This window comes from Aquarana catesbeiana, linkage group LG04 (assembly GCF_042186555.1).
Source record: "Aquarana catesbeiana isolate 2022-GZ linkage group LG04, ASM4218655v1, whole genome shotgun sequence".
NCBI lineage: Eukaryota > Metazoa > Chordata > Amphibia > Anura > Ranidae > Aquarana > Aquarana catesbeiana.
Window position 1 is genome coordinate 43,497,905 of NC_133327.1, and position 25,009 is coordinate 43,522,913.

Genomic DNA, 25,009 nt, shown 5'->3' on the forward strand with positions numbered 1-25,009 from the left:
ATACATACCTTTTAAAATATGCCTAGAAGCCTACAAACATTTTTGGTAATCAATAGCAGTATTCTGCTCAAAAGTCCTCCCTTGACCAAATAAGAGTTAAAAGGCATGTTACAATTAAAGCTGAGCTTTAGGCCGGGTTCACACTTGTACGACAAACGCTCCGACATTGGGAGCTCTTGTCGCATGACGTCTGATAATCAATGTTTCCCTATGGGAGCGTCTTAACTGGTCCGACACAAGTCGGTCTGACTTTGAAAATGCTCCCTGCACTACAGTCGGGCCAAAGTAGGATCCTTGTCCTAACCAGCCAACTTGTGACATCTGACATAGTGATTACAGCAGCAGTAAAAAGAATTTATGTAACTCTGGGATTGTTTTGATTGGTCAAAGGACAAGTCTTACTATACTTGTTAATTCAAGTCGGATGGAAGTAGGACAGATGTAGCAGGGCAAAGTAGGACGATAGTCGTACAACAGTTGTGTCGTATCAGTGTGAACTCAGCCTTAGCAAGAAATGTGTTTGTTTTTAAAAAGTGTTAGTGCACCGCTGTACTTACCTTCAAGGATGCTGAACTGTTAGTGCCCATGCAGCTAGTCCAGCAGTCTGGGGGTTTGACATCGCCACTCTTCTCCCTCCAGATGTTCCGGGATGGATCAGAGAGATGCTGACAGGTTAGCATTGTCACAAAGAATCGTTCTTATCCATCCCGAAAGCGCTGCACAGAGAAGAGGGAAAAAAGAGGAGATTTCAAATCCCTGTACTGCTGGACTAGCTGCATGGGCACTGACAAGCTCAGCATCCCTGGAAGGGACCAAGAAGGGGAGGTGGGGGGATGGTCAGGGTGTTCGGTGTTAGTTCACCTTTGCATTTGTTCTGTAAAGGTTAACTAACATTTTAAATGCAAGCAGTGTAAGAACCTGAATTTGACTTGGTATTAGACATTCACAGCAAATATTAGTGAAAAATCAGCCACACCACCACCAGACAGGGCTGTGCTCTGTGGCAGAGCTGCATACACTTCAGGACTGAATGAGCTGAAATATAAATCCTTTGGCATATAAAACAGCTCAATTATATGTGTTTCATTGATTTATTTAGCATGGAGTGCAGCGTTAAATATTAGTTATGTTCTAGCATGATCTATTTTGTATGTGTAGCAGTGATGAATACGATTCTGTAGAATTGCCAGCTGCCTATTAGCAAGCAGAGGACCCTGTCAATAATGAGGGATTATATGCCACCTTGTAAACAGGAAGAGGTCTAAAAAGGTTTGCTTCAGTATGTAAATAATTCCATCACTGCTAAACTTTTATGTTTATGTTTCCAAAACAGAAATTACATCTTTCTGCCGTTGAAAGCCTATCTGGCCGACGTCCATGTCTGCAGTTTTCTTCAAATTACTCCATGGAGTGTACACAATATTGATGTTGTTCATCTTGCAGCCTGGCGAGAGAGAAACAGGAAGGTCAGGGTACATTTCATGACTTGCTGTGCAAGTTTAAAATATTTGATTCTGCAGCTTACTAGCCCCCTTAGATGTGGGGGCTGCATTTGTTTTACTATTTCAGGCCATTTTCATCTACTAATTAACACACTTCCTGTCCCTTTGCAGCTACACTTACTCCCCTACTGTATCCATGGCTGACACACAGGCTGGGCTTCAAACCTGTCTGGCTTTGTTCAACTCTGTTACATGGGGAGGGGGGGGGGATCTCTTAGTAGTTAACAGAATGAAGACACATTGTTTTATGCTTTTAGCTCAGCTTACAGAAAGAGACAAGAACACTGCATTTCTGGCAGTAGTAACAGGTATTTTCAGTACTTGCAGAAAATGTACTTAGCCAGAAAAATGAAAACAAATGCAGTCACCACATCTAAGAACTGGTAAAAGCAATGCTTTTTCAACACACATCACATAACAAGCACATACCTTGAATGCTATTAGCTTTTACTAGCTGCACACAGTCTGTCAGAACTTCTTTAGGAATGTCATCTATCGTCTGGCCCTGAAATATAAAAACATTTCTGACAGTTGTGGTCAAGAGGTGCCAGCATGTTTGCAGCTTGAAAAGGATTTGGCTGGGCTGTACCAGTGCTGTGGTGTGCTGACAACGTGCTGTAGTGCTCAAAGCTATAATATTGTATGTGGTTAGTCTTACCTTTTGTAGCCGAAGGTAAACATGGGCAGAGGAGAGTTTGTCTACGTGAAACCTGCAAGGGCAGGCAAAGAAGCCATTAGTGTGGAGGACAAAACAGGCCAAGCAATGGACAGCAAAATTCTTTACTTAAAGTGGGGTTCCACTCAAATTTTTAACTTAATCTTACCCCCTTCAGTTAATTGCATAGATGTTCAAATGCCGCACAAAATTTTTTTTTATCGCTGTAATTACCTTTATATTGTACTTTATTGTGGCACTTCCTGTTTCTCCTCCCATGGGAGTAGGCGTGTTTATTGCCTTTCCCCGGGCCGCAATGTCTCCTGGGAGCTTAGTGTCAGGCTTCCCAAGATTCAGTGTGGGAACAATGATCATGTGTGTGAACAAGCTGTGAATGAACAGCATTCACCGCATCCAGGAAATCAATGCTTGTGGGCTTCAAATGCATTATGCATATATTCTGCATTTACAGTCTGAAAAAAAAATGTAAATCGAATGCAGCCGCTACTGGTAAGCTGTTTAATTATATATTTCTGTTCACGAGTTTAGATATCCTTTAGCTGCCTTGAAAACCTCCCACTTAGCTCCATCATAAACTAGAAACCCACCACTCAGTTTATAATGCTTTCATAACATTTCAAATGAATCACATCAGTCTACAACTCTAGCTTTTTCCCACGTAAATGGAAATTCATCAATTGCCTGAATAGAGTGCAGAGTACCAAGGTCTATGAAGAATTGTGTGGGTGATGAATCCTACCTGCTGCAAACTAGATGCAATGAGAATTGAAATTCATTAGAAAAATGTCAGATTTGCAGGTCAGTTCACACATCTATGCTGGGAGCTGCATAGTGAAGGCTTTGTATCTTCATGCATAGAATGCATGAAGGTACAAAACCTTCAGTCTTTACAACCACTTTAAATTGATCTAATTATATATATATATATATATATATATATATATATATATATATATATATAAATAAACAGTATCTCACAAAAGTGAGTACACCCCTCACATTTTTGTAAATATTTTATTATATCTTTTCATGTGACAACACTGAAGAAATGACACTTTGCTACAATGTAAAGTAGTGAGTGTACAGCTTGTATAACAGTGTAAATTTGCTGTCCCCTCAAAATAACTCAACACACAGCCATTAATGTCTAAACCGCTGGCAACAAAAGTGAGTACACCCCTAAGTGAAAATGTCCAAATTGGGCCCAAAAGTGTCAAAATTTTGTGTGGCCACCATTATTTTCCAGCACTACCTTAACCCTCTTGGGCATGGAGTTCACCAGAGGTTCACAGGTTGCCACTGGGGTCCTCTTCCACTCCTCCATGATGACATCACAGAGCTGGTGAATGTTAGAGACCTTGCACTCCTCCACCTTCCATTTGAGGATGCCCCACAGATCCTCAATAAGGTTTAGGTCTGGAGACATGTTTAGCCAGTCCATCACCTTTGCCCTCAGCTTCTTTTGCAAGGCAGTGGTCTTCTTGGAGGTGTGTTTGGGGTCGGTATGTTGGAATACTGCTCTGCGACCCAGTCTCTGAAGGGAGGGGATCATGCTCTGCTTCAGTGTGTCACAGTACATGTTGGCATTTATGGTTCCCTCAATGAACTGTAGCTCCCCAGTGCCGTCAGCACTCATGCAGCCCCAGACCATGACACCCCTACCACCATGCTTGACTGTAGGCAAGACACACTTGTCTTTGTACTCCTCACCTGGTTGCCGCCACACACTCTTGACACCATCTGAACCAAATAAGTTTATCTTGTTCTCATCAGACCACAGGACATGGTTCCAGTAATCCATGTCCTTAGTCTGCTTGTCTTCAGCAAACTGTTTGCAGGCTTTCTTGTGCATCATCTTTAGAAGAGGCTTCCTTCTGGGACAACAGACATGCAGACCAATTTGATGCAGTGTGTGGCGTATGGTCTGCGCACTGGCAGGCTGACCCCCCACCCCTTCAACCTCTGCAGCAATGCTGGCAGAACTCATATGTCTATTTCCCAAAGACAACCTCTGTATATGACGCTGAGCATGTGCACTCAACTCCTTCGCTCGACCATGGCGAGGCCTGTTCTGAGTGGAACCTGTCCTGTTAAACCACTGTATGGTCTTGGCAACCACGCTGCCACTCCGTTTCAGGGTCTTAGCAATCTTCTTATAGCCTAGGCCATCTTTATGTAGAGCAACAATTCTTTTTTTCAGATCCTCAGGGAGTTCTTTGCCATGAGGTACCATATTGAACTTTCAGTGACCAATATAAGAGAGTGAGAGTGATAACACCAAATTTAACACACCTGTTTCCCGTTCACACCTGAGACCTTGTAACAATAATGGGTCACATGACACCGGGGAAGGAAAATAGAAAATTGGGCCCAATTTAGACATTTTCAACTAGGGGTGTACTCACTTTTGTTGCCAGCGGTTTAGGCATTAATGGCTGTGTGTTGAGTTATTTTGAGGGGACAGCAAATTTACACTGTTATACAAGCTGTACACTCACTACTTTATATTGTAGCAAAGCGTAATTTCTTCAGTGTTGTCACATGAAAAGATAGAATGAAATATTTACAAAAAATGTGAGGGGTGTACTCACTTTTGTGAGATACTGTATGTATATATATATATATATATATATATAATCTCAGTAAGTTCTCCTCTACATACCATATATCCTCTGGCCAGCCATACTTTATAAGATCTTCATCTTTAAGAGAAAGAAAAAGAAAATATTATCTGAGACATGTCTGTAAGCAATAGTAACATAGAGAGATTTTTCATGAGTAGTTAGAGATGCCAAAAGTTCCAAAAGCCTCAGTATAATCAAACAAAATTAAATGAATGGGATGCAAAATTGCACAGTACTGAATTGCAGAGGAACATAAAGCGCGTTCCCGTGCAATGCAGGTGCGAACCCGCACAAAATGTTTGTCACACAATTTTGTAGATTTACGAGTTTTAAAGATGTATCTGCACAAAATTTAAAAAATGCAATGCTGTCCATTACCAACATGAACAACTTACTTTCAAATTTGTCTTTTCCCATATATATCGTATACAGAGGAGACACAACTGCAGAAGACATAAAAGAAAATGTTGTCAGCATAGCTCAGAACAAGTCATTTTATTGTAACATTCTTTCCAGCACAATTATCAATTCACTGCATTGGGGCTTAGTGGTTAGCCCTTCTGCCATCAGCACTGGGTTCCTTAGATCTAATCTTACCCAAGACACTATCTGCATGGAGTCTGCATGTTCTCCCTGTGCTTACATTGGTTTCCTGCAGGTACTCTGGTTTCCATAGACTTGCTGGTAGGTTATAACCAAGATCAGGGTCATGCTGATGACACCCCAGAATGAGAGCAACCTTGCGCCCATTATTTTACTATATGGCGGGCGGGAGTTGGTTATAGGAGAAATAAAAGGCAATACTTTTTTTTTTTTACTTTCTGCCATTGGGGAGATTTCGCTTCACTTCCTGTCCTATAGCCAAAACAGAAAGTGAGAGGAAATCCCTAGTGGTCACCAGAACTAGTGTCCCTATTGGAAGATTTCCTCTCTACTCCTGTTCTTGTGATACCACAAAATATTTTTTTTCTTGGTCATTTTCTTTTAATCTCGTTGATAACAGTAAACGTGACAAATAGAGAGGGTGAATCTCCCTAACAAAGACACAGACAGCAATATGATCTGACAGGTGTTCCACTCCACCCCCCCCCCCCCCACCCCCACCCCCAAAATAAGGGAAAAAAAAAAAGTTTCACCTTTAGTTTTACGATAACCACCTCAATACTGTGCCAATTCTGACACTTCTCTATTACATGTAAAAATCAACTTTTTTTTTACTTGAAAATTACTTAGAACCCCCAAACATTATTATTATTATTTTTAAGCAGAGCCCCTAGAGAATAAAATGGTGGGTGTTGCAATTTTTTATGTCAACTGGTTTTTCAAACGCAATTTTTTTGGAAAAAATACACTTTTATGAATTAAAAAAAAAAAAACAAAACAAAAAAAAAACAAAACAGTAAAGTTAACCCAATTTTTTTGTATGATGTGAAAGATAATGTTACTCCCAGTAAATAGATACCTAACATGTCATGCTTTAAAATTATGCACGCTCATGGAATGGCAACAAACTGTTGTACTTTAAATTATCCATAGGCAACGCTAAAAAAGACTTTGCAGTAACCAGTTTAGATTTACAGAGGAGGTCTGGCACTAGTATCATTGCTCTCGCTCTGATGTTCGTGGTGATACCTCACGTGTGGTGAGATCACTGTTTAAATATGCGCGCGGGACCGACATGTGCGCTCGCCAGTGCGAGTGAGCACGGGGTGACAGGGGCGCTTTAACATTTTTTTTTTTTACAGTGTTATTTTAAAAAAAGTGATGTAAATGTAACATCTCTTTTTACAGCATTAGCAATGACAGGTACTCTTTATGGAGAGGTGGGGGGTCTATTATTCTCGTTTGGACTCCAATGCAGCCGATCAGACACAGATCGGTCTGATCGCGTGCTTCACTGGCCGCTATGCGGCCAGTACACAAAAAGCCGGAAGCGTAATTGACAAAATAGTAATCGCTTACCGGTTCTGATGTCACACAGTGGGAAAAACAGCTTCAGTTCCTCTCATGTGCCGCTAGCCACATCAATACCGGGCTTCCAGATTGCTCGGGAGAGCCCAGTAATGGCGGCGGGAGGGGGGAACTCCCTACCCCAGTATTTATGGTCAGCCCCTAACCTATCCGCATTTAGGCAATCCCTGAAAACTCACTTATTCAGGGAAGCCTACCCCACCTCCACCTAAGAACTGTACCCGAGCCATCTCCATCAGATCAACCTCCGCAGCCATTACTTTTTGGACCACCTCCCCCTCCCTTTAGATTGTAAGCTCAACGAGCAGGGCCCTCCTGTATAATGTAATTTATATAATTTATAAAAAGGTGGATAATGAGCAGTAATACTTCCATGGCACATAAACAATGATTTTGCATTTACATATGAACTTTCCACTAAAAGCAAGTGTACAGCAAATATATTCTATTTCAATGCTGACATTACCATTGCTAGTAAAGTAGAATACCATAGCGACTCCCTGAGTGAATGATGCAATTTAATTGCAGTTCTCTCTCTTGCAGTGTACAGAGAGTCAGATAATCCAAAAGTCTGTAAAAAATAAAATAATTTTTTTTTTATTAATGGTCACTTTTACTGATATAAGTTTTAATAAACAATTACATGGGTGGATTAAAGAAAGCAATGCAACTGAAAGAGAAATGGAACAAGCATGTAGCCAGTGAAGTGTCTGCACACCTGATATGCACAATATGTCCTGGGTGATTGATTCTCTATACTAATAAAGTATAAATGAGGATTGGTCTTGGAGTTGCGATGTCTATGGCAGGCTGCAGCTGAACACTGTACAGAGTGCTACGGGCATTAAGGACCCTTTACATTCAGGGAGGAAGGTGTGGAATGCAGAAGAAATGTTCCAGACTTTTGCCGCTGACTACATGGGGGCCTAAATGCCGGTAGTACTCATTACAGAGTTCAGTCGCAGACTGCCATAGACTTTGAAAGTGGGGCTGGATGTTTCACCTGTCTCTCCACTAAAACACTGGAAGTGACACACTGCTCCTAGACAGCCCCGTGTGCAAGAGGCTTTAATGGTAACATGCTTTATGTATTCAGAATACTTGATTAATCCCAAGGGGGAAATTATTGAATGCATATATTGTATTTTTTTTTTTTTTTAAATTGAACTTTTATGATCATTTTGTTGTCAGTTGGTATCTTAACTAATTAAGCCCCGGACCATTTTGCTGGCCAAAGACCAGAGCACTTTTTGCGATTCGGCACTGCGTCGCTTTAACTGACAATTGCGCGGCCGTGCGACGTGGCTCCCAAACAAAATTGACGTCCTTTTTTCCCACAAATAGAGGTTTCTTTTGGTGGTATTTGATCACCTCTGCGGTTTTTATTTTTTTGCGCTATAAACAAAAATAGAGCGACAATTTTGAAAAAAAAAAAACAAAAACGCATTATTTTTTACTTTTTGCTATAATAAATATCCCCAAAAAATATATAAAAAAACTTTTTTTTTCCTCAGTTTAGGCCGATACGTATTCTTCTACATATTTTTGGTAAAAAAAAAAATAATAATAATAAGCGATTATTGATTGGTTTGCGCAAAAGTTATAGCGTCTACAAAATAGGGGATAGTTTTATGGCATTTTTATTAATAATTTTTTTTTTTTTTTTACTAGTAATGGCGGCAATCTGCGATTTTTATCGTGACTGCGACATTATGGTGGACACATCGGACAATTTTGACACATTTTTGGGACCATTGTCTTTTTTACAGCGATCAGTGCTATAAAATTGCATTGATTACTGTAAAAATGTCACTGGCAGTGTAGGGGTTAACCACTAGGGGGCTAGGGAGGGCTTAAGTGTGTCCTAGGGATGTGTTCTAACTGTGGGAGGGGTGGGGGGGGGGGGCTGTGTGTGACACATCACTGATCATAGCACCCTATCACAGGGAACTATGATCAGTGACAGTGTCACTAGGCAGAACAGGGAGATGCTTGTTTACATTAGAATCTCCCCATTCTTCCTCTCTATGTGACGATCGCGGGTATCCCAACAGACAGAGTCCGCGAGACCTGCGATCCTACTCACGGAGCTCACGGCGGAAGTGCGCACGTGATAGCACAGCGGCGAATTCAAAGGTACGTACAGGTACGCCCATTTGCCGCGCCGTGCCTTTCTGCCGATGTAAAAGTATATGCGGCAAGCGGTTAAAGTGGTTGTACAGTGCCTTGCAAAAGTATTTACCCCCCCTTGGCATTTTTCGTGTTTTGTTGCCTCACAACCTGAAATTAACATGGATTGTTTTAGGATTTGCATCATTTAATTTACAGAACATGCCCACGACTATGAAGATTTTGTTTGTTTTTTTTTATTGTGAAGCAAACAACAAATAGGATAAAATAACAGAAAAAGTCAATGTGCATAACTATTCACCCCCCTAAAGTCAATACTTTGTAGAGCCACCTTTTGTGGCTAGCACATCTCCAATTTGCTTTGGATAAGTCTCTACGAGCTTGCCACATCTTACCACTGGGATTTTTGCCCATTCCTCCTTGCAAAACTGCTCCAGCTCCTTCAAGTTGGATGGTTAGCACTCGTGAACAGCAATCTTTAAGTCTGACCACAGATTTTCTATTGGATTGAGGTCTGAGCTTTGACTAGGCCATTCCAACATATTTACATGTTTCCCCTTAACCTCCCTGGCGGTATGATTATTTCGGATTTTAGGTGCTGAAAGCGGTACAATTATTTTGCATGGAAATTTGACGTTTTATATTGTAGGTCTGTAAATCTTAACAATAACACACTTAAATCTGTCCAAAGCAGAGTCTAGTAGATATCCCGGGTATGATAAAGTTTGAAACACAAAAACATAAATTATAATATAATAAATAAAAATAAATAATTAAAAAAATTAATAAAAAATAGTAATAAAATAAATTTCCCCACAATTCACTATCGCTCAATTCTGCAAGTGTTCTAATTTACTATCGCTGTTTTCTAGCTGGTCTAAAGCCACTTTTGACGTAAAGGGACACTTTTTGGTTGCTATGGACAATCTCCAGTTTCCAGGCAGAAAGAACAGTGTATATCATGTAAAACTGCATGCAGGGCATGGGCCAAAGCACTGGGGACAAAAGGGATGTGAAATCATTTCATATAGTACTGTAATCTGTAAGATTACAGTACTGTATGTGTTATGATTTTTACTTTTTTTTAAATTTGCCGCCAGGCTCCGCCCCCGTGCGTCGCGACGCTCGCAGGGAACGGAGCCTGGCAAGGAGAGGCTTCGGAGGAGGACGGAGCCCTCGGACACTGCCAGGGACAAGGTAAGTAAGGAGGCACCAGGATCCTGCGATGTAATCCCGAGTGTGGCTCGGGGTTACCGCTAGTAGTCCTGAATTTTAACCCCGAGCCACACTCGGGAAAACCGCCAGGGAGGCTACACCACTCAAGTGTTGCTTTAGCAGTGTGTTTGGGGTCATTGTCCTGCTGGAAGGTAAACTTCCATCCTAGTCTCAAATCACACACAGAGTGGTACAGGTTTTGCTCAAGAATATCCCTGTATTTAGCACCATCCATCTTTCCCTCAACTCTGACCAGTTTCCCAGTCCCGACTGCTGAAAAACACCCCCACAGCATGATGCTGCCACCACCATGTTTCACTGTGGGGATGGTGTTCTTTGGGTGATGTGATGTGTTGGGTTTGCACCAGAGTTTTCTTTGATGGCCAAAAAGTCTCATCAGACCAGAGCACCTTCCTCCATACATTTTGGGAGTCTCCCACATGCCTTTTCGCAAACTCAAAACGTGCCATTTTGTTTTTTGCTGAAAGTAATGGCTTTCTTCTGGCCAATCTGCCATAAAGCCCAACTCTATGGAGCATACAGCTTATTGTCGTCCTATGTACAGATACTCCAGTCTCTGCTGTGGAACTCTGCAGCTCCTCCAGGGTTACCTTAGGTATCTGTGCTGCCTCTCTGATTAATGCCCTCCTTGCCCAGTCTGTGAGTTTTGGTGTGCGGCCGTCTCTTGGCAGGTTTGCTGTTGTGCCATGTTCTTTCCATTTGGTTATGATAGATCTGATGGTGCTCCTAGGGATCATCAAAGATTTGGATATTTTTTTATAACCCAATCCTGACTTGTACTTCTCAACATCATTGTCCCTTATTTGTTTGGAGAGTTCCTTGGTCTTCATGGCAGTGTTTGGTTAGTGGTGCCTCTTGCTTAGGTGTTGCAGCCTCTGGGGCCTTTCAAAAAGGTGTGTATATGTAATGACAGATCATGTGACACTTAGATTGCACACAGGTGGACATCATTTCACTAATTGTGTGATTTCTGAAGGTAATTGGTTGCACCAGAGCTTTTTATGGGCTTCATAACAAAGGGGGTGAATACATACGCACATGCCAATTATCAGTTTTTTATTTCTGAAAAATAGTTTTTATGTATATATTTTTCTAATTTTACTTCACCAACTTAGACTATTGTGTTCTGATCCATGACATATAAATCAAATTAAAAAAACATTGAACTAAAGACTTTAATGTAACAAAGTAGGTAAAAAGCCAAGGGGGTGAATACTTTTGCAAGGCATTGTATACCCCCCCCAATGCGGAGGTTGTACCTAAAGGTAAGCCTATAATAAGGCTTACCTACTCTTCCTTCTCTTGTTACATATATGTACTAGGGATGGAGGCACACCACATATGTGCCTCATCTAAAGTCCCAAAAATTCCCCCCTTATATAATAAGGCTTACCAATAGATACTGAAAATATCTCCCAAACGTGCGGCGTCTAGGAGACATTTACCTTGTAGTGCGCCGATGATGTCATCGGCGCATGCGCTGTGAAGAAATGGCCATTACTAGCCCATTATGCTTTTACTTACCCATTGGGGTTTACTTCCTCTTTAAGTGCCTGTTCACACAGTGGCGACCTGTCAGTCGCATTCCATACAGTGCAATGGAACCGTTCTAATAGGAGCGACTCAAGTTGCTCTGACTTATAAAAAGGTTCCTGTACAACTTCGGAGCGGCTTGCATTGACTTCTATACAGAAGTTGTTTTGCAAGTCGCGCTGTACGGGGCTGCTTCAGAGTTGGACGACTTTGAAGCTACCCTGTGTGAACCGGCACTAAATGTTAAGTTCACCTCTTAAAAAATGAAGTGCACATATTTTTGGAAGTAAAAAATGTTCCCTTTGAAAAAAAATTTTTCTCAGAAGCCTGCAGTGCATTTCACACATGAACAGTGGATCGTGGGTGCAATGCCAAGCTGCTGCATTCTCTTCCTACAGCTCTGAGCACAAACCTTCATGCAGGCTGTCAGTTACAGAGCAGGAAAAATGAATGGACGGGGGAATTCATTAGCATGCAGTCCATTGAAACTTCAAGCTGTCTGCTATGGTGGCCAAGGGTACTTGTAGTAGTTTATTCAATTACAAATTTCTGTGAATCTGTGGGACTAAGGGAGAGAGGGGAGCTGCTGCATAGTAAAGTGCTACACCATATTTACGGGTATAACTAAAAGGTGAACCTATCCTTTAAAGTCAAACATTGGTGTACTTTGGATATTTGAACATGCATTAAAAGTAGAACTCCAACATACACCTATTTTTAAAAATGCTCCCTCCCCCTCCTAACTCCTATGCTGACTAACCTGTGTAAAAAAGATGCAAACCCTACATCTTTTCAGAAGCTCTACACCAGTCACATGATCTGGCTCCTCTGTGCCGTCAGTTGCGGCTGCAGGGGAGAGGAGGGAGCGCCTACAACAGCAGGCACATGGGGACCTATGGGTGATGTCATCGCTCCCGGATTTCCCAGCTGTTGTTGCGCGTTTGCCCTCTTCTCCCATGTGGCCGCCGCTGGCTGACATGTGACTGAGGATCACATTACCAGACCGCAGCAGGATGAAGTAAATTCATTATTTTACACAGGTTAATCAGTATAGGTGTAAGGAGGAGGACGGGACATTTTTTGAAAGGAGAAGTGTGGGATATTAAAAAAAAAAATAAACATCTATACTCACCTATGTGGTTGCTGCCGCTGTCCTGGCTGGCTCTAAGATTGTGCACTGAGCGATCATATGACCTCTGAACACTCAGCTCCCGGCCTTCACTGAGAAGAGAGCAGTGATTGGCATTGCCCCTCCAGAGCTCACTGGAGTGCTGGGCTGTGGAGGGGGCAGGCATGTAGGTGGATCCCGACATTATTGCTAGGATCACTTCAGAGCCTGGACCGGCTCTGCAGGTCAGCCGACAGTGGACTCTAGCCCGGGATTGGCTGAATTTGGAACTCAGGAGTGCAAAAATAAGTGCACTCATGTGACCCAGAAGAGAAGTATGGCCAAAAAAAAAAAAAAGCTTTGGCCATACGCCTCTTTTAAGAATCGTTATGTTTAGGTAGGAATTTTTTTTTAAGGTTGGATTTGCATTATTGCTTAATGTGTTTTCTGTTAATATGCATCAAAACATATGTCAGAGCAAATGTTAAAGTATAAATAAAGGCAAAACTTTTTTTTTTTAAGTTTTGGATAATAGAGAGGAATTCGAACACTCGTCAGTTTTTATTGCTGTCTGTGCCCCAGTTATGTAGATTCCTCCTCTCTATTTATCCTGTTTACCATTGTCATTGAAAGTAAAAGAAAATCCCAAACTTTGGGTTGTCCCCAGAAAAGTAATAGGGTGAAATCTTCCAATGGGGAAGCTAGTTCTGGTGACCTGGGGAGTCCCAAAGGAATTGCCAGAATTTGCAGGGATTTCCTCTCACTTCCTGTTTGGCTATGGGACAGGAACTGAAGAGAAATCTCCACAATGGGACACAGATGGTGGGAAAAAAAACTGGCAGGGGTTATAACCCTCCATTGCTCTATCTAAAATGAAAAAAAAAAAGTTTTGCCTATAGTTCAACTTTAGAATACACATTGACACATTTTAGCGAGTATCATGAGACACATAAACGCACTATAACATTGAATATAGAGTGCATTGCAACACACATTAAAGAGGTTGTAAACCTCCGGAAAAAAAAAAACAAAAAAACATGCAAGACAAAAGGCATAATGAGCTAGTATGCATCTCATACTACCTTATTATGAAATACTTAGAATGATGCCCTGCAGTGCCGCCCGCACTCCGCTCCCATGGCCGACATCTTTCCAGAGTTACTTCCGGGACTCGTGGGCTCCGGCGCTGTGATTGGCCGGAGCCGTGATGACGTCACTCCTGTGCATGCATCTTGACTGCTAGTCTCAAGAATCTTTGGAAGGCTGGATGGATAGGGATGTGTAGGTAAGCATCCCTCAAATCCAAAGTGGCCATGAAGCAGTTTGGGTAAAGCAGGTTTTTGATTGTGAATACCGTCTCCATACGAAAGTGCTTGTATCTGATTGAACGGTTTAAAGACCGAAGGTTCAGAATAAGCCGATACTTTCCTGATGGCTTTCTGATGAAATATATGGGTATAAGACCCCTTGCCCTGATCTGACCGGGGAACAGGGATCAGGACTTTCTGATCTAATAAGTCTCCAATTTGGAGACCCAAAGCCTTCGCTTTCTCCCAATCTTGGGGAGGGAAGGTGACCAATAACCGCTCTGGTGGTTGGCGAAAAAATTCCAGCCTGTACCCATTGGTCACTAGGTCCAGGATGAAAGGACATGAGGTGACTGCTGCCCATTGTGGGAGAAAGGCCCTCAATCTTCCTCCCACTGGGGAACACGAGTCACTGTGGCTTGGCGGGTTGTTGAGGAGGATTAAACAAGACACCCCCTCTACCTCTGCCTTTGTGTTCTGTCCAATGTTTTTGGGGCCTATTGTCCTTTTCTCTATGACCTTGCTGCCTACTTTGGCCACAAAAAAAAAACGTATTGCCCTGCGCACGCTCGCCATAAGTGTGCGCCATACCGGCCACCCGTAATTTCCAGACACAAGCATAAGGTTTTCAGTGGAACAGAGGGAATATGGTGAGGGAGTACTCACCATCCCAAGCAACAGGGCCTGTTTTACCAGGCCCAATCTTCCCCCATCACGGCAGGTAGCGCCTCTGAGGACCTTCAAGGACCGGGTCCCCCATTCTTTGGGGTCCACACCCTTGGACCTGTAAGGCACCCTTCTGGTTTACCTTGGGCAAGTTATGACCAGGAATACCAACTTTAACAAGAGTCCAGTGCCATATAGGACACATTACAAGCAAAGCCTCGCTCTTGAACCGAGGCTCGGGTATCATCCACTTTAGCTTTCTTATGCCATCCGAATGGATCCATTAACATCCTCACTGGGCCATTTGAAGAGCTTCAACAGCCATGACCATCACCTTCAAGACACTGGCGAAAAAACTGAGGTATTTCCTGTATAGGAGGGGTTATATGGGAGGAACCATCTTTCTATTGGCTGCCAGTGTCCAATTACCTAAAGGTAGCGTATAACCCAATTAGTCATTATTATGGTGCTCTGTGTCCCGTGATGTACGATAAAGAAAAAAAACTTTCTGGCTGTCTGGTTTCTCTTTTTCTCTGGAAAAGCCTTTTTGCTATCGGCTGTGCATTCCAGTGCCTCCTGCAGTCCTGTTAAAGCAGCTTCTGCTTTCCCCGCACATACAAGCCACGCTGCCAGCGGGGAAAGGATACCGTCGTGCTTTGCCTGAGCCTTTGTGGTATGCACCGCGTTTGGGACACGATATCACCCCGGTCCTGGCACTCTCCCTCTCCAGGCACCGAGAACAAGGGACAGAAGCACAGCCAACTTCCCCAGCGGAGATGATGCTTCTGCCGGAGAAAAGTTAGTGACATACCCCAAACAGCCATTTAGAGCCCCTGCTCGTGAGATCTAGGGGACCAGGTTCCAGGAACATGTTACGCCTCGTCCGGAGGAAACACTAATAACTGACATGGGGCCTGGAGGACCGCCCTTTTATCTGGTGGGGGTGACGTGTTTCCTGTCCTGGTAGGAGGAGCCCTAGGTCTCATGGGCTGTCCTGGAAGACGCTTGGAGAAAAAATGATAAAAATTTAGTTTGGGTTCAGTGTTGTATGACCGCACAATTGTCATTCAAAGTGCGACAGCACTGAAAGCTGAAAATTGGCTGGGCAAGAAGGAGGGGGGGGGGACTAGTGCCTGGTATTGAAATGGTTAATCACAAGCTAATGGCTGCAGTAGCTAGATTGCTGTGGGCCAATCACATATTGCAACCGTAAGCAAGCTGCGCTTGAATGGAAATCCATTTGTGGCAGTTTGTTTACATTGTTATGTGATGGCTATGACCAATCATAGTGATCATATGATACCCTGTTACCGGTAATTGTAATCTGCAGCACGCACCTGACTCGGAACAGGCTGGATCACGTACATGGAAGTGATCCAGGCTGCCTGTGCCGCCCACAGTAAATGTACCACGGGTGGTCCAGAAGCAATTAACCACTTGCCGACCAGCCGATGCAGTTTTACTGCAGCAGAATGGCACAGCTGGGCGAAACGACATTATGTTACGTCGCTTCGCCCTGTGGCCACTAGGGGCGCATGCCCGCTGCTTGCCCCCAGCGGGTGAGATGACCGCCGGGCTCCAGCGATCGCTCCTGACACACCGAGAACCCAGGATCTGTGTGTATAAACACACAGATTCCCAGTTCTCTGAGGGAAGAGACCAAACTGATCGTGTGTTCATACAAAGTATGAACAGCGGTCTGTCATCTCCCCTAAACAGTCCCACCACCCCTTCAGTTTGAAACACACACTAGGGAAACACATTTAACCCCTTGATCGCCCCTTAGTGTTAACCCCTTCCCTGCCAGTGACATTTTTTCACCGTAATCAGTGCATTTTTATAGCACTGATTGCTGTATAAATGCCAATGGTCCCAAAAATGTGTCAAAAGTGTCCGCCATAATGTCGCAGTCCCGATAAAAAAAAAAATAATAATAATAAAAATTCCATAAATCTATCCCCTATTTTGTAGACACTAAAACTTTTGTGCAAACCAACCAATATACGCTTATTGCGATTTTTATCACCAAAAATATGTAGAAGAATACATATCAGCCAAAACTGAGAAAAAATTAGCTTTAAAAAAAAAAAAAAAAAAATGGGGATATTTATTATAGCAAAAAGTACAAAATATTGTGGGTTTTTTTTTTCAAAATTGTTGCTCTTTTTTTTTTTAAATAAAAACCGCAGAGGTGATCAAATATCACCAAAAGAAATCTCTATTTGTGGGGGAAAAAAAAGGACGTCAATTTTGTTTGGGTGCAACGCTGCACGACCGCACAATTGTCAGTTAAAGGCCCCTTTCACACTGGGGCGGGGGTGAAGCGCCGCCATTGTTACCGTCGGTATTCGGCCGCTAGCGGGGCGGTTTAACCCCCCGCAGGCGCTATTTTTAGCGCAATAGCGCCTGCAAACCTCCCCAGTGCGAAAGGGGCCAAAGCGACGCAGTGCTGAATCGCAAAAAATGGCCTGGTCATTCAGCAGCCAAATCTTCCGGGGCTGAAGCGGTTAAACAAGTGCAAAAAAAAAAAAAAAAAAAAAAAAAAAAAAAGCTCTTTTGGTGAAAAATGAAAATGTTAGGAGTATGACTAATTTTTTCTTTTTTTTGGATAGAGTGGAGAGGGTATAGAACACCTCTCATGTCTTTATCACGGGCTGTACCGCTGTTAGGGAGATTTACCTTCTCTATTTTTTTTTTTTTTCCTGGTTATCGTTTTCATCAAAAGTGAAAGTAATAGAAAAATCGCAAATTTGGGGGTGTTACCAGAACAGGAATAGAGGGGAAAGTTTCCAATGGGGACACTAGTTGTGGTGATAACCAGGGATTTCCCTCACTTCCTGTTTGCCTATGGGACAGGAAGTGAAATCTCCCCAATAGTACACAGATGGCAATAATAAAAAAAAGGGTTACAGGAGTGATGATAGAGAGGAGATTTGTACAGGAGGACAATGTGTGATGGAGGAGATGGACACACACCATATGATATGATAGGACACCCTTGTGTACAGTGCTGGGTACAAAGACTACACTGGAGATCGAATAGTAAAGGACACCAGCTGTATATTCCTCTGTTAGTCCACCACACCCCACTCTTGCAGTATAGAGAGGCCCTCCTGGGACTTGTAGTCCTCACACAGACAGAGGCCATGCTGGGACTTGTAGTCCACCACACCCCACTCTTGCAGTATGAATAGGTCCCTACTGGCACTTGTAGTCCTCAGAGGCCATGCTGGGACTTGTGCTCCTCCCTTCACTCATACAATGCCAGCACATGGAGGTGCACACAGCTCAGGCCTGAGCCCTCTGCCCCCACTCCCACACCAGCCTCACCAACTCACCCCCACACGCCGGCTCCCTCTGCTCCGCACCACTTCCTCCCCACACCGGAAATCACCACAGAGACTGACTTGGACGGTCACAGAGAAGCAGGCGACGTTCCGCACACTGACACCTGCCGGCCAGGAGTGGGAATGACTACTAAAGTTGAAAAGCTCGAACAGCTTGTGAGCGCTAGATGTTCTTTGCGGGGGGGGGGGCGCCACCTGCCGGCCACGAGGGAAATGACAACTTCAGGGAAAAGCCCAAACAACTGTAAGAGAGAGAGTTGTGTGTTCTGTGCGAGAGCGCCACCTTGCCAGCCATGAGTGGAATGACACTTCGGGGGGGGAAAAGCCCAAACAAGCGGGAAGCGACGTGGTCTGTGCGAGAGCGCCACCTGCCGGACAGCAGTGGAAGGACACCTCAAGGAAAAGTCCGCTAGCAGCTTTTTGAGATGGGAATGAGGGACACCTATTTGCAAAAGTATGCAGGCATAGGACACACCCCTGCCACGCCCCCTTAAAGGAGAATTGTACAAAAAAAACAAAAAACAAGATTGGTTAAACCCACAATTGCTTTTTTACCACTACAATTCCTTTATATTGGCTTTTGGAATTTACAAATACAGTAATTTAGAAATCAGATGAAAGGTTTAGTGCTGGAAAACACTTTTTGATAGATAAAAAGTGCATTTTATATATAACTATATAGATCAGATCAAAATGAGGGACAAATGAGAAGGAATGAGGGACATTGCTCCAAATCAGGGACAGTTCCTCGAAATCAGGGACAGTTCCTCGAAATCATGGACAGTTCCTCAAAATCATGGACAGTTCCTCGAAATCAGGGACAGTTCCTCGAAATCATGGACAGTTCCTCAAAATCAGGGACAGTTGGGAGCTATCCAAGTGTTCAGGGCCACCTGTGGGCAAGGACTGAAATGGCAATCTCAAGGGACAGCCAGACATTAGAACAGCTGTGCACGTAGGGTGTGCTTGTGAAGAAATGTCACCTGCCGGCCAGGAATGGAACGGCTACTCCTTGAGGTTGTCATTCCTCTCCTGACTGACAGGTGGCGCCTGTGCACAGAACGCCCAGGGCTGGGACAGCAGCCACCACAGCTGTGAGCGCTAAGTGTTCTGCGAAGGGGCGCCACCTGCCGGCCAGGAACAGAATGGCAACTCAGGGAAAAAGTAAAAACAGCAGTGAGTGCTGAGTGTTGGGTGCAGGGGGGCAGCAGGAGTGGAATTACACCTCAGGAAACGCGCTCACAGCTGTTCGAACATTTTTTAATGAGCTGCCATTCTATTATTGGCGGGCAGGCGGAGCCCCTCCCAGTATACTCAACACTCACAGTTGTTTGGACTATTCTTTGAAGTGTCATTTCATTCCTGGCTGGCAGATGGCGCACCTGCACAGAACACTCAGAGCTCATAACATAGCATTATGCATGCGTGAGCTGCGCGCTGTTAATGGCCAGGCAATGTTCTGGGACCTGTCACGTGTCCCAGAACATTGCCGGGAGGGAGGGGCCGCCTAGGAATTGCCTAGGCAGTTAGAAGTCGGAAGGAGGAAGTGGGACAGGAAGTCCCACTCCAAACCAGGTACCCAGCCCCCCCCCAAAAAATGACATGCCAATTGTGGCATGTCAGGGGGTGAGGAGTACTTAAAGCGGAAGTTCCATTTTTGGGTGGAACTCCGCTTTAACCGCTTAAGGGCCCCCATGTACATACACTACAGTAAGGTGGCCCTTAAGCGCAAAATCACGTACCTGTAAGTGCCAGGTTAGGTCTGCATATCACGTACCTGTAAGTGATTTTCTTCTTCGACTCTGGGGCGTGGGCCCGACACCGGAGCCCCGCTCCCGTTGTGATTGGACACAGTGTAAAATTGGCTTTGGCTAATAAACAATATTATATATAAAACATCCAGTGACGTAATTAATAAACCATATAATAAACTCAAATCTTCATATACAGTGAATAACAAAAGTTCATATAAGTTCATTGTTTAAAAAATGTGATTCTCATTTTGTGCTTTTGTTCACCCTTGTGGGTCTTAAATTACATATAGCGAATCCCACCTCCGTTCACCACTGCGCTCACCTTAAATTTAGAACTGTCTCCAGGTCTAAAAACACCTTCCCCTGCGCTTTCACACAAATTTCCAACAGAGCAGCGGCTCCCGTTCCACTCGCTCCACTAGTCCTCCACAGTGCTACATCACCCGACTCCACCCAAGGCGTATCGTCACGACCACATGACTTCCTCAGGAGGCCATTGGGAGAAATTTGAGGAGGATCCATTTAAAGCAGAAAGAGCCCTACCAGCAAAATTTAACCCAGAGAGGGGAGAAGGAGGACAGAAGGAATTTGAGTAGCTGTTGAGCCAGTCAGTGATGAAGGAAGGTCTTTATATACAGGAAGGAAGGTGGTTGTATACAGATATATATAAACCCACCTTCCTTCCTGTATATAGAGACCTTCCTCCACTCCTCCTACAGACTTCTTCCCTCAGGCTGATCCCTCAGCTAAAGAAGAAAGAGGAGGAGAGAACACAGGAGCCCGGGAGTCTTCATCACCTGCCATGCTGTAAGTGACTGAGGACACTGTCACTATATGCAGACCTAACCTGGCACTATATCACCCTAACCTGACACTATATCACCCTAGCTTGGCACTATATCACCCTAACCTGGCACTATATCAGCCTAACTTGGCACTATATCACCCAACCTGGCATTATGTTACCCTAGCCTGGCACTATATCACCCTAACCTGGCACTATATCACCCTAGCTGAGCACTATATCATCTAATCTGGCACTATATCACCCTAATCTGGCACTATATCATCCTAACCTGGCACTATATCATCCTAACCTGGCACTATATCACCTAGCCCGTCACTATATCACCTAACGTGGCACTATATCACCTTAACCTGGCACTATATCACCCTAGCCTGGCACTATATTACCCTAACCTGGCACCATATCACCCTAAACTGGCACTATATCAACCAACCTGGCACTATATATCACCCTAACCTGGCACTATATTGACCAATGTCAGGGCTGGGCTCAGCCCTTCCTTCTCTGAGCTGGTCGCTCAGCTGTCGGCTAATTGGTCGCTCCTATCTCTCCACAGTGACTCACCTGTTGATGATATCCTGCTTGTCAGTCCTGCCTACTTAAGCCGTCCAGCCCAGATGATCTCTGCCTCCCCCTTGGTCAACATCACAGAGACTATCTCCTTCATTCCTGTTAAAGACTTGCTTGGCTGACATTCCTTCTGGCTCCAGATCCTGCTTGCTGTTCCACTACGCTGATCTCTGGCTTTCTGACTTTTTGGCTTGTCTGACTATCCGTTACGGTTACCGAACTTTGGCTATGTTTTGACTATGTTTACTTTTTATTAAACAAGTGTGATTTAACTGGACTTCTGTCTCAGCCTGATTTATGGTTTCTGACAGCAGCTCTGCAAGTCTCTGCCTATGAGGAGAGGAGGTGTGTGCCTTTACTCCAATCAGCTGTCATATGCCCCGTACATACGGTCGGATTTTCCGATGGAAAATGTCCGATCGGAGCGTGTTGTCGGAAATTCCGACCGTGTGTGGGCTCTTGAATGGAGGAGAGGATTTGGATGCCGCACACCGGATGTAGTCAAAAAACTTCACTTTATTGAAAAAATGGGATCATCAAAATAACAAGACTGTCATGCAGAAAGTACAGGTAAGCTGACGCTTTTCGCACTCAGGACTGAGTGCTTACTCATAGCTTAGAGTGCGAAACGCGTCAGCTTACCTGTACTTTCTGCATGACAGTCTTGTTATTTTGATGATCCCATTTTTTCAATAAAGTGAAGTTTTTTGACTACATCCGGTGTGCGGCATCCAAATCCTCTCCTCCATTCAAGCCTGCCTTGTCTAGCATTCAGCCAGCACCTGGAACTCTTCTGCTCTGAAACTTTCACTTACACCTGGGTCAGTGTCAGCCTGAGCAGTGGAAACACTTTCTTTGCGTGTGTGGGCTCTATCAGACATTTTCCATCGGATTTTCCGACACACAAAGTTTGAGAGCAGGAGATAAAATTTTCCGACAACAAAATCCGATCGCGTCAATTCCGACCGTGTGTGGCCTGTTCCGATGCACAAAGTGCCACGCATGCTCAGAAGAAATTCCGGCACAGAACAGCTCGTTCTGGTAAACTTAGCGTTCGCAATGGATACAGCACTTTCGTCATGCTGCAATGTCAAAAATGGTTTAATACAGTGCACTCTCTTCTTCTTTATAATGTGAGAAGAATTAAGTAGTTTTGCTGCTCATATTCACACACACTTCTCACAAACTTTTATTTTTGTTTTTTTATTGGGATTCCCTGAATATATTGTTATTTGTCACATCTGATATAATGTTTTTTTTATTTATTTTTTTGGGGGATTTTAAGCCTTTTTTGTTTTAGATTTTATGTTTGTATTTTTTCCAAGGCTGATCTTTGTTCAATGTTATTTTTATTTTTACTCCAGAATATTTTTGTGTGTGTTTTGTGTGTCAAGTTACCACAACACCATTGATATCTTTTATTATTTAATCTCAAGGAGATTGTTTGTTGTTGGTGTCCCTTGTTCATTTCACATTGTATATTTGAAATGTACCTGAATCCTCACAAACAAACTGTCCTTTTTGAAGTAAAACACATAGGAGAGTATAATTCAAACCAAAATTCCTTTATTAAGGGCTCAGAACCAAACAAAGAGGGAGGCAACACTGGATCAACAGGAGAAATTAGCGAAGCCTGGGACCCCCACGGCAGACATCAATTCTTGAACATCAAAATTGGTGGCCTGAGGAGTCCATATGTAAGGGAGGGCAGTCTGGTATAGAATTCGCAGAGATCCGGAAAGCAGCAGATGACATGTGTGTCCCCAGGCTGTGTTACCACAAGAGGCTGCATCTTTTGGCCGACCAGACTGGATCCAGGGTCCTCACTTTCTGGTCTTCCTTTCACGCTTCCTTCCACGCTGTGGCTCTGCTGTTGGAGATGTGGCAGGAGGAGGAGGAGGACTGGGAGGACCTGGAGGAGAAGGAGGAGGAGGAGGAGGACCTGCAGGAGGAGGACCATCTGTGAGTTCGCAAAGGTGTGTCTGAGCTGTAATTTGGCCCCTCATACCTTTGTTAAGAGCCTCCAATATGAGCGACTCACACATGACTTGTTGTCCCTCCTCCATCCTCTGCATTTTATAGGCAATGGTGGCAGCAATGTCCTCCTCCATGGTGTGTGGTGCTCCCAGGACCTCTGTAGCCCTCCAAAAGAGTCCTCTGCCAGCCTCCTCTAGGGCACTCCTCCTGCCACTTTCTCTTTCCAGGGGGAGTGGAGGGACCTGCAGATCAGCCAGCCGGCTCGGCCCGGCCACCTCCTGGCTGAGACTTCCCTGTGTATGAAAAAGGGACATGGTTTTATTTTTTGCTTCATCAATCACAATCCTAAATTAGTACTCCCAACTAACATCTAGTTAACATCATTGATTGTACAAGCAGAAATATTTAGAGGAATGCTATACCTGGCTCAATCTGGGCTCCTCCACATGTTGCCTGGAAGGCCCAGGTTGGGCGTCAGAAGCCTCAGCCGGGGGGAAGGAAGCGTGGAAGGAAGACTGAAGAGGGATGACCTGGGTTCAGTCTGGCCTGCCAGAAAATGCAGCCTGTCGTAGTACAACATCCTGGGGACATAGATGTCATCTGCTGCAGCGGATCTCTGTGAATCCAGGACTTTCTTGTGCTCCCTTACATATGTGCTCCTCAGGCCACCAATTAAGATCTTCAAATAGGTGATGTCTGCCGTGGGGATCACCTGCTTTACAATTTCACACAATTGTTCCAGTGCTGCCTTCCTCTTTGCTTGGTTCTTGTAATGTGGGTGGTTGATCTCCCACAGACATGGCAGCTCCCTTAACATATCAATGAATAGTGACATGAAGTCATTGTCTTTCACTAGCATATCCATGTTCACTGCAAGACACAACACAAGACAAAGCCTAATGTCAGACAAAACTCTCCTAATCTTGTTACAATATAGGCCTCAATGTAGAAGCAGTATAGGCACAAGTTTGTCTCTTACCTTCGTTCTTACGATCGGCGCGTCCAATGCTCCTTCCTCCGCTCACAGATCGTACGTAATACGCATGTGTGTTACGCTTTATATACACTGCGCATGCGTGTAACTCCGCCCGCCCCTGACGTTCTTTCTACTCTATTCCCCGCCCCTTTTCGTTCGGCGCAGTGGGGGAAGAGCACATGGCGGAGTCACAGCAGGTGCGTGCTAATTACAGGAGCGAGGAGGAGGAGGAGGAAAGCCCGGACTCGGACATGTCCCGATCCAGAAGGAGATGATTTAAGGCCACAAATATGTCCTTTGGGGAGATGTTGGAGATGGTCGACATCCTGAAGAAGGCCGACTATGACGGAAAGTATGGGCCTTACCCCAACCCCAATATCAGAAAGCCAAGATCATGGCGAAAGTGGTCAAAAGTCTGCACAGGAATTTCGGGGTACGACGATCGAAAGATCAGCTCAGGAAGCGGTGGTCGGACCTGAAATTAAGAGAACCTGAGCAGTACAGAAAGATCCGGAGAGTGCTGCAAAAAAGTAAGTAGTTGTGCTGTGTTCCTATTCTTTTTGTCTTTCTTACGTTCGTGCTGCTCCATATGCTTTTCTTAATTGTACAGTTTAAAATGTCAGTTTTAATGTTCATGGGCCCATTATTCGTTCGTATCAAACATTTTTTTGGACCCCTCTAAAACACCATTGTTTAGGCCATATGCATTTTCCGACATTTTTTAGGGCCTACTTGGATGCCAAATATTTGTTTGTGTAGATGGGTTTGTTACTAGAATGAAATGCAAACTAGATTCTGTGTAAGGAGAGGACACTGAGCAGCTG

At 44.1% G+C, this 25,009-nt stretch overlaps 1 protein-coding gene across 3 annotated transcripts in view; it reads right to left on the bottom strand.

Moving 5' to 3' along the window:
• The window catches only part of CCDC25 (coiled-coil domain containing 25), a 37,526-nt gene extending 19,319 nt beyond the window's left edge, over positions 1-18,207 (bottom strand). The window contains exons 1-7 of one of the 3 annotated variants that reach the window (XM_073625130.1): positions 18,091-18,207; positions 7,240-7,345; positions 5,198-5,245; positions 4,841-4,880; positions 2,161-2,212; positions 1,932-2,007; positions 1,341-1,444 (exon numbers count right to left, since the gene is read on the bottom strand). In XM_073625130.1, coding sequence (XP_073481231.1) covers positions 1,341-1,444; positions 1,932-2,007; positions 2,161-2,212; positions 4,841-4,880; positions 5,198-5,245; positions 7,240-7,264 — 345 coding nt within the window. In that variant the 5' untranslated portion in view covers positions 7,265-7,345; positions 18,091-18,207. Of the gene's footprint in view, positions 1-1,340; positions 1,445-1,931; positions 2,008-2,160; positions 2,213-4,840; positions 4,881-5,197; positions 5,246-7,239; positions 7,346-18,090 lie in introns of those variants that run through there. The other 2 variants (XM_073625131.1, XM_073625132.1) reach the window with 2 other exon arrangements.
• Between the last annotated feature and the right edge of the window lie 6,802 nt (positions 18,208-25,009).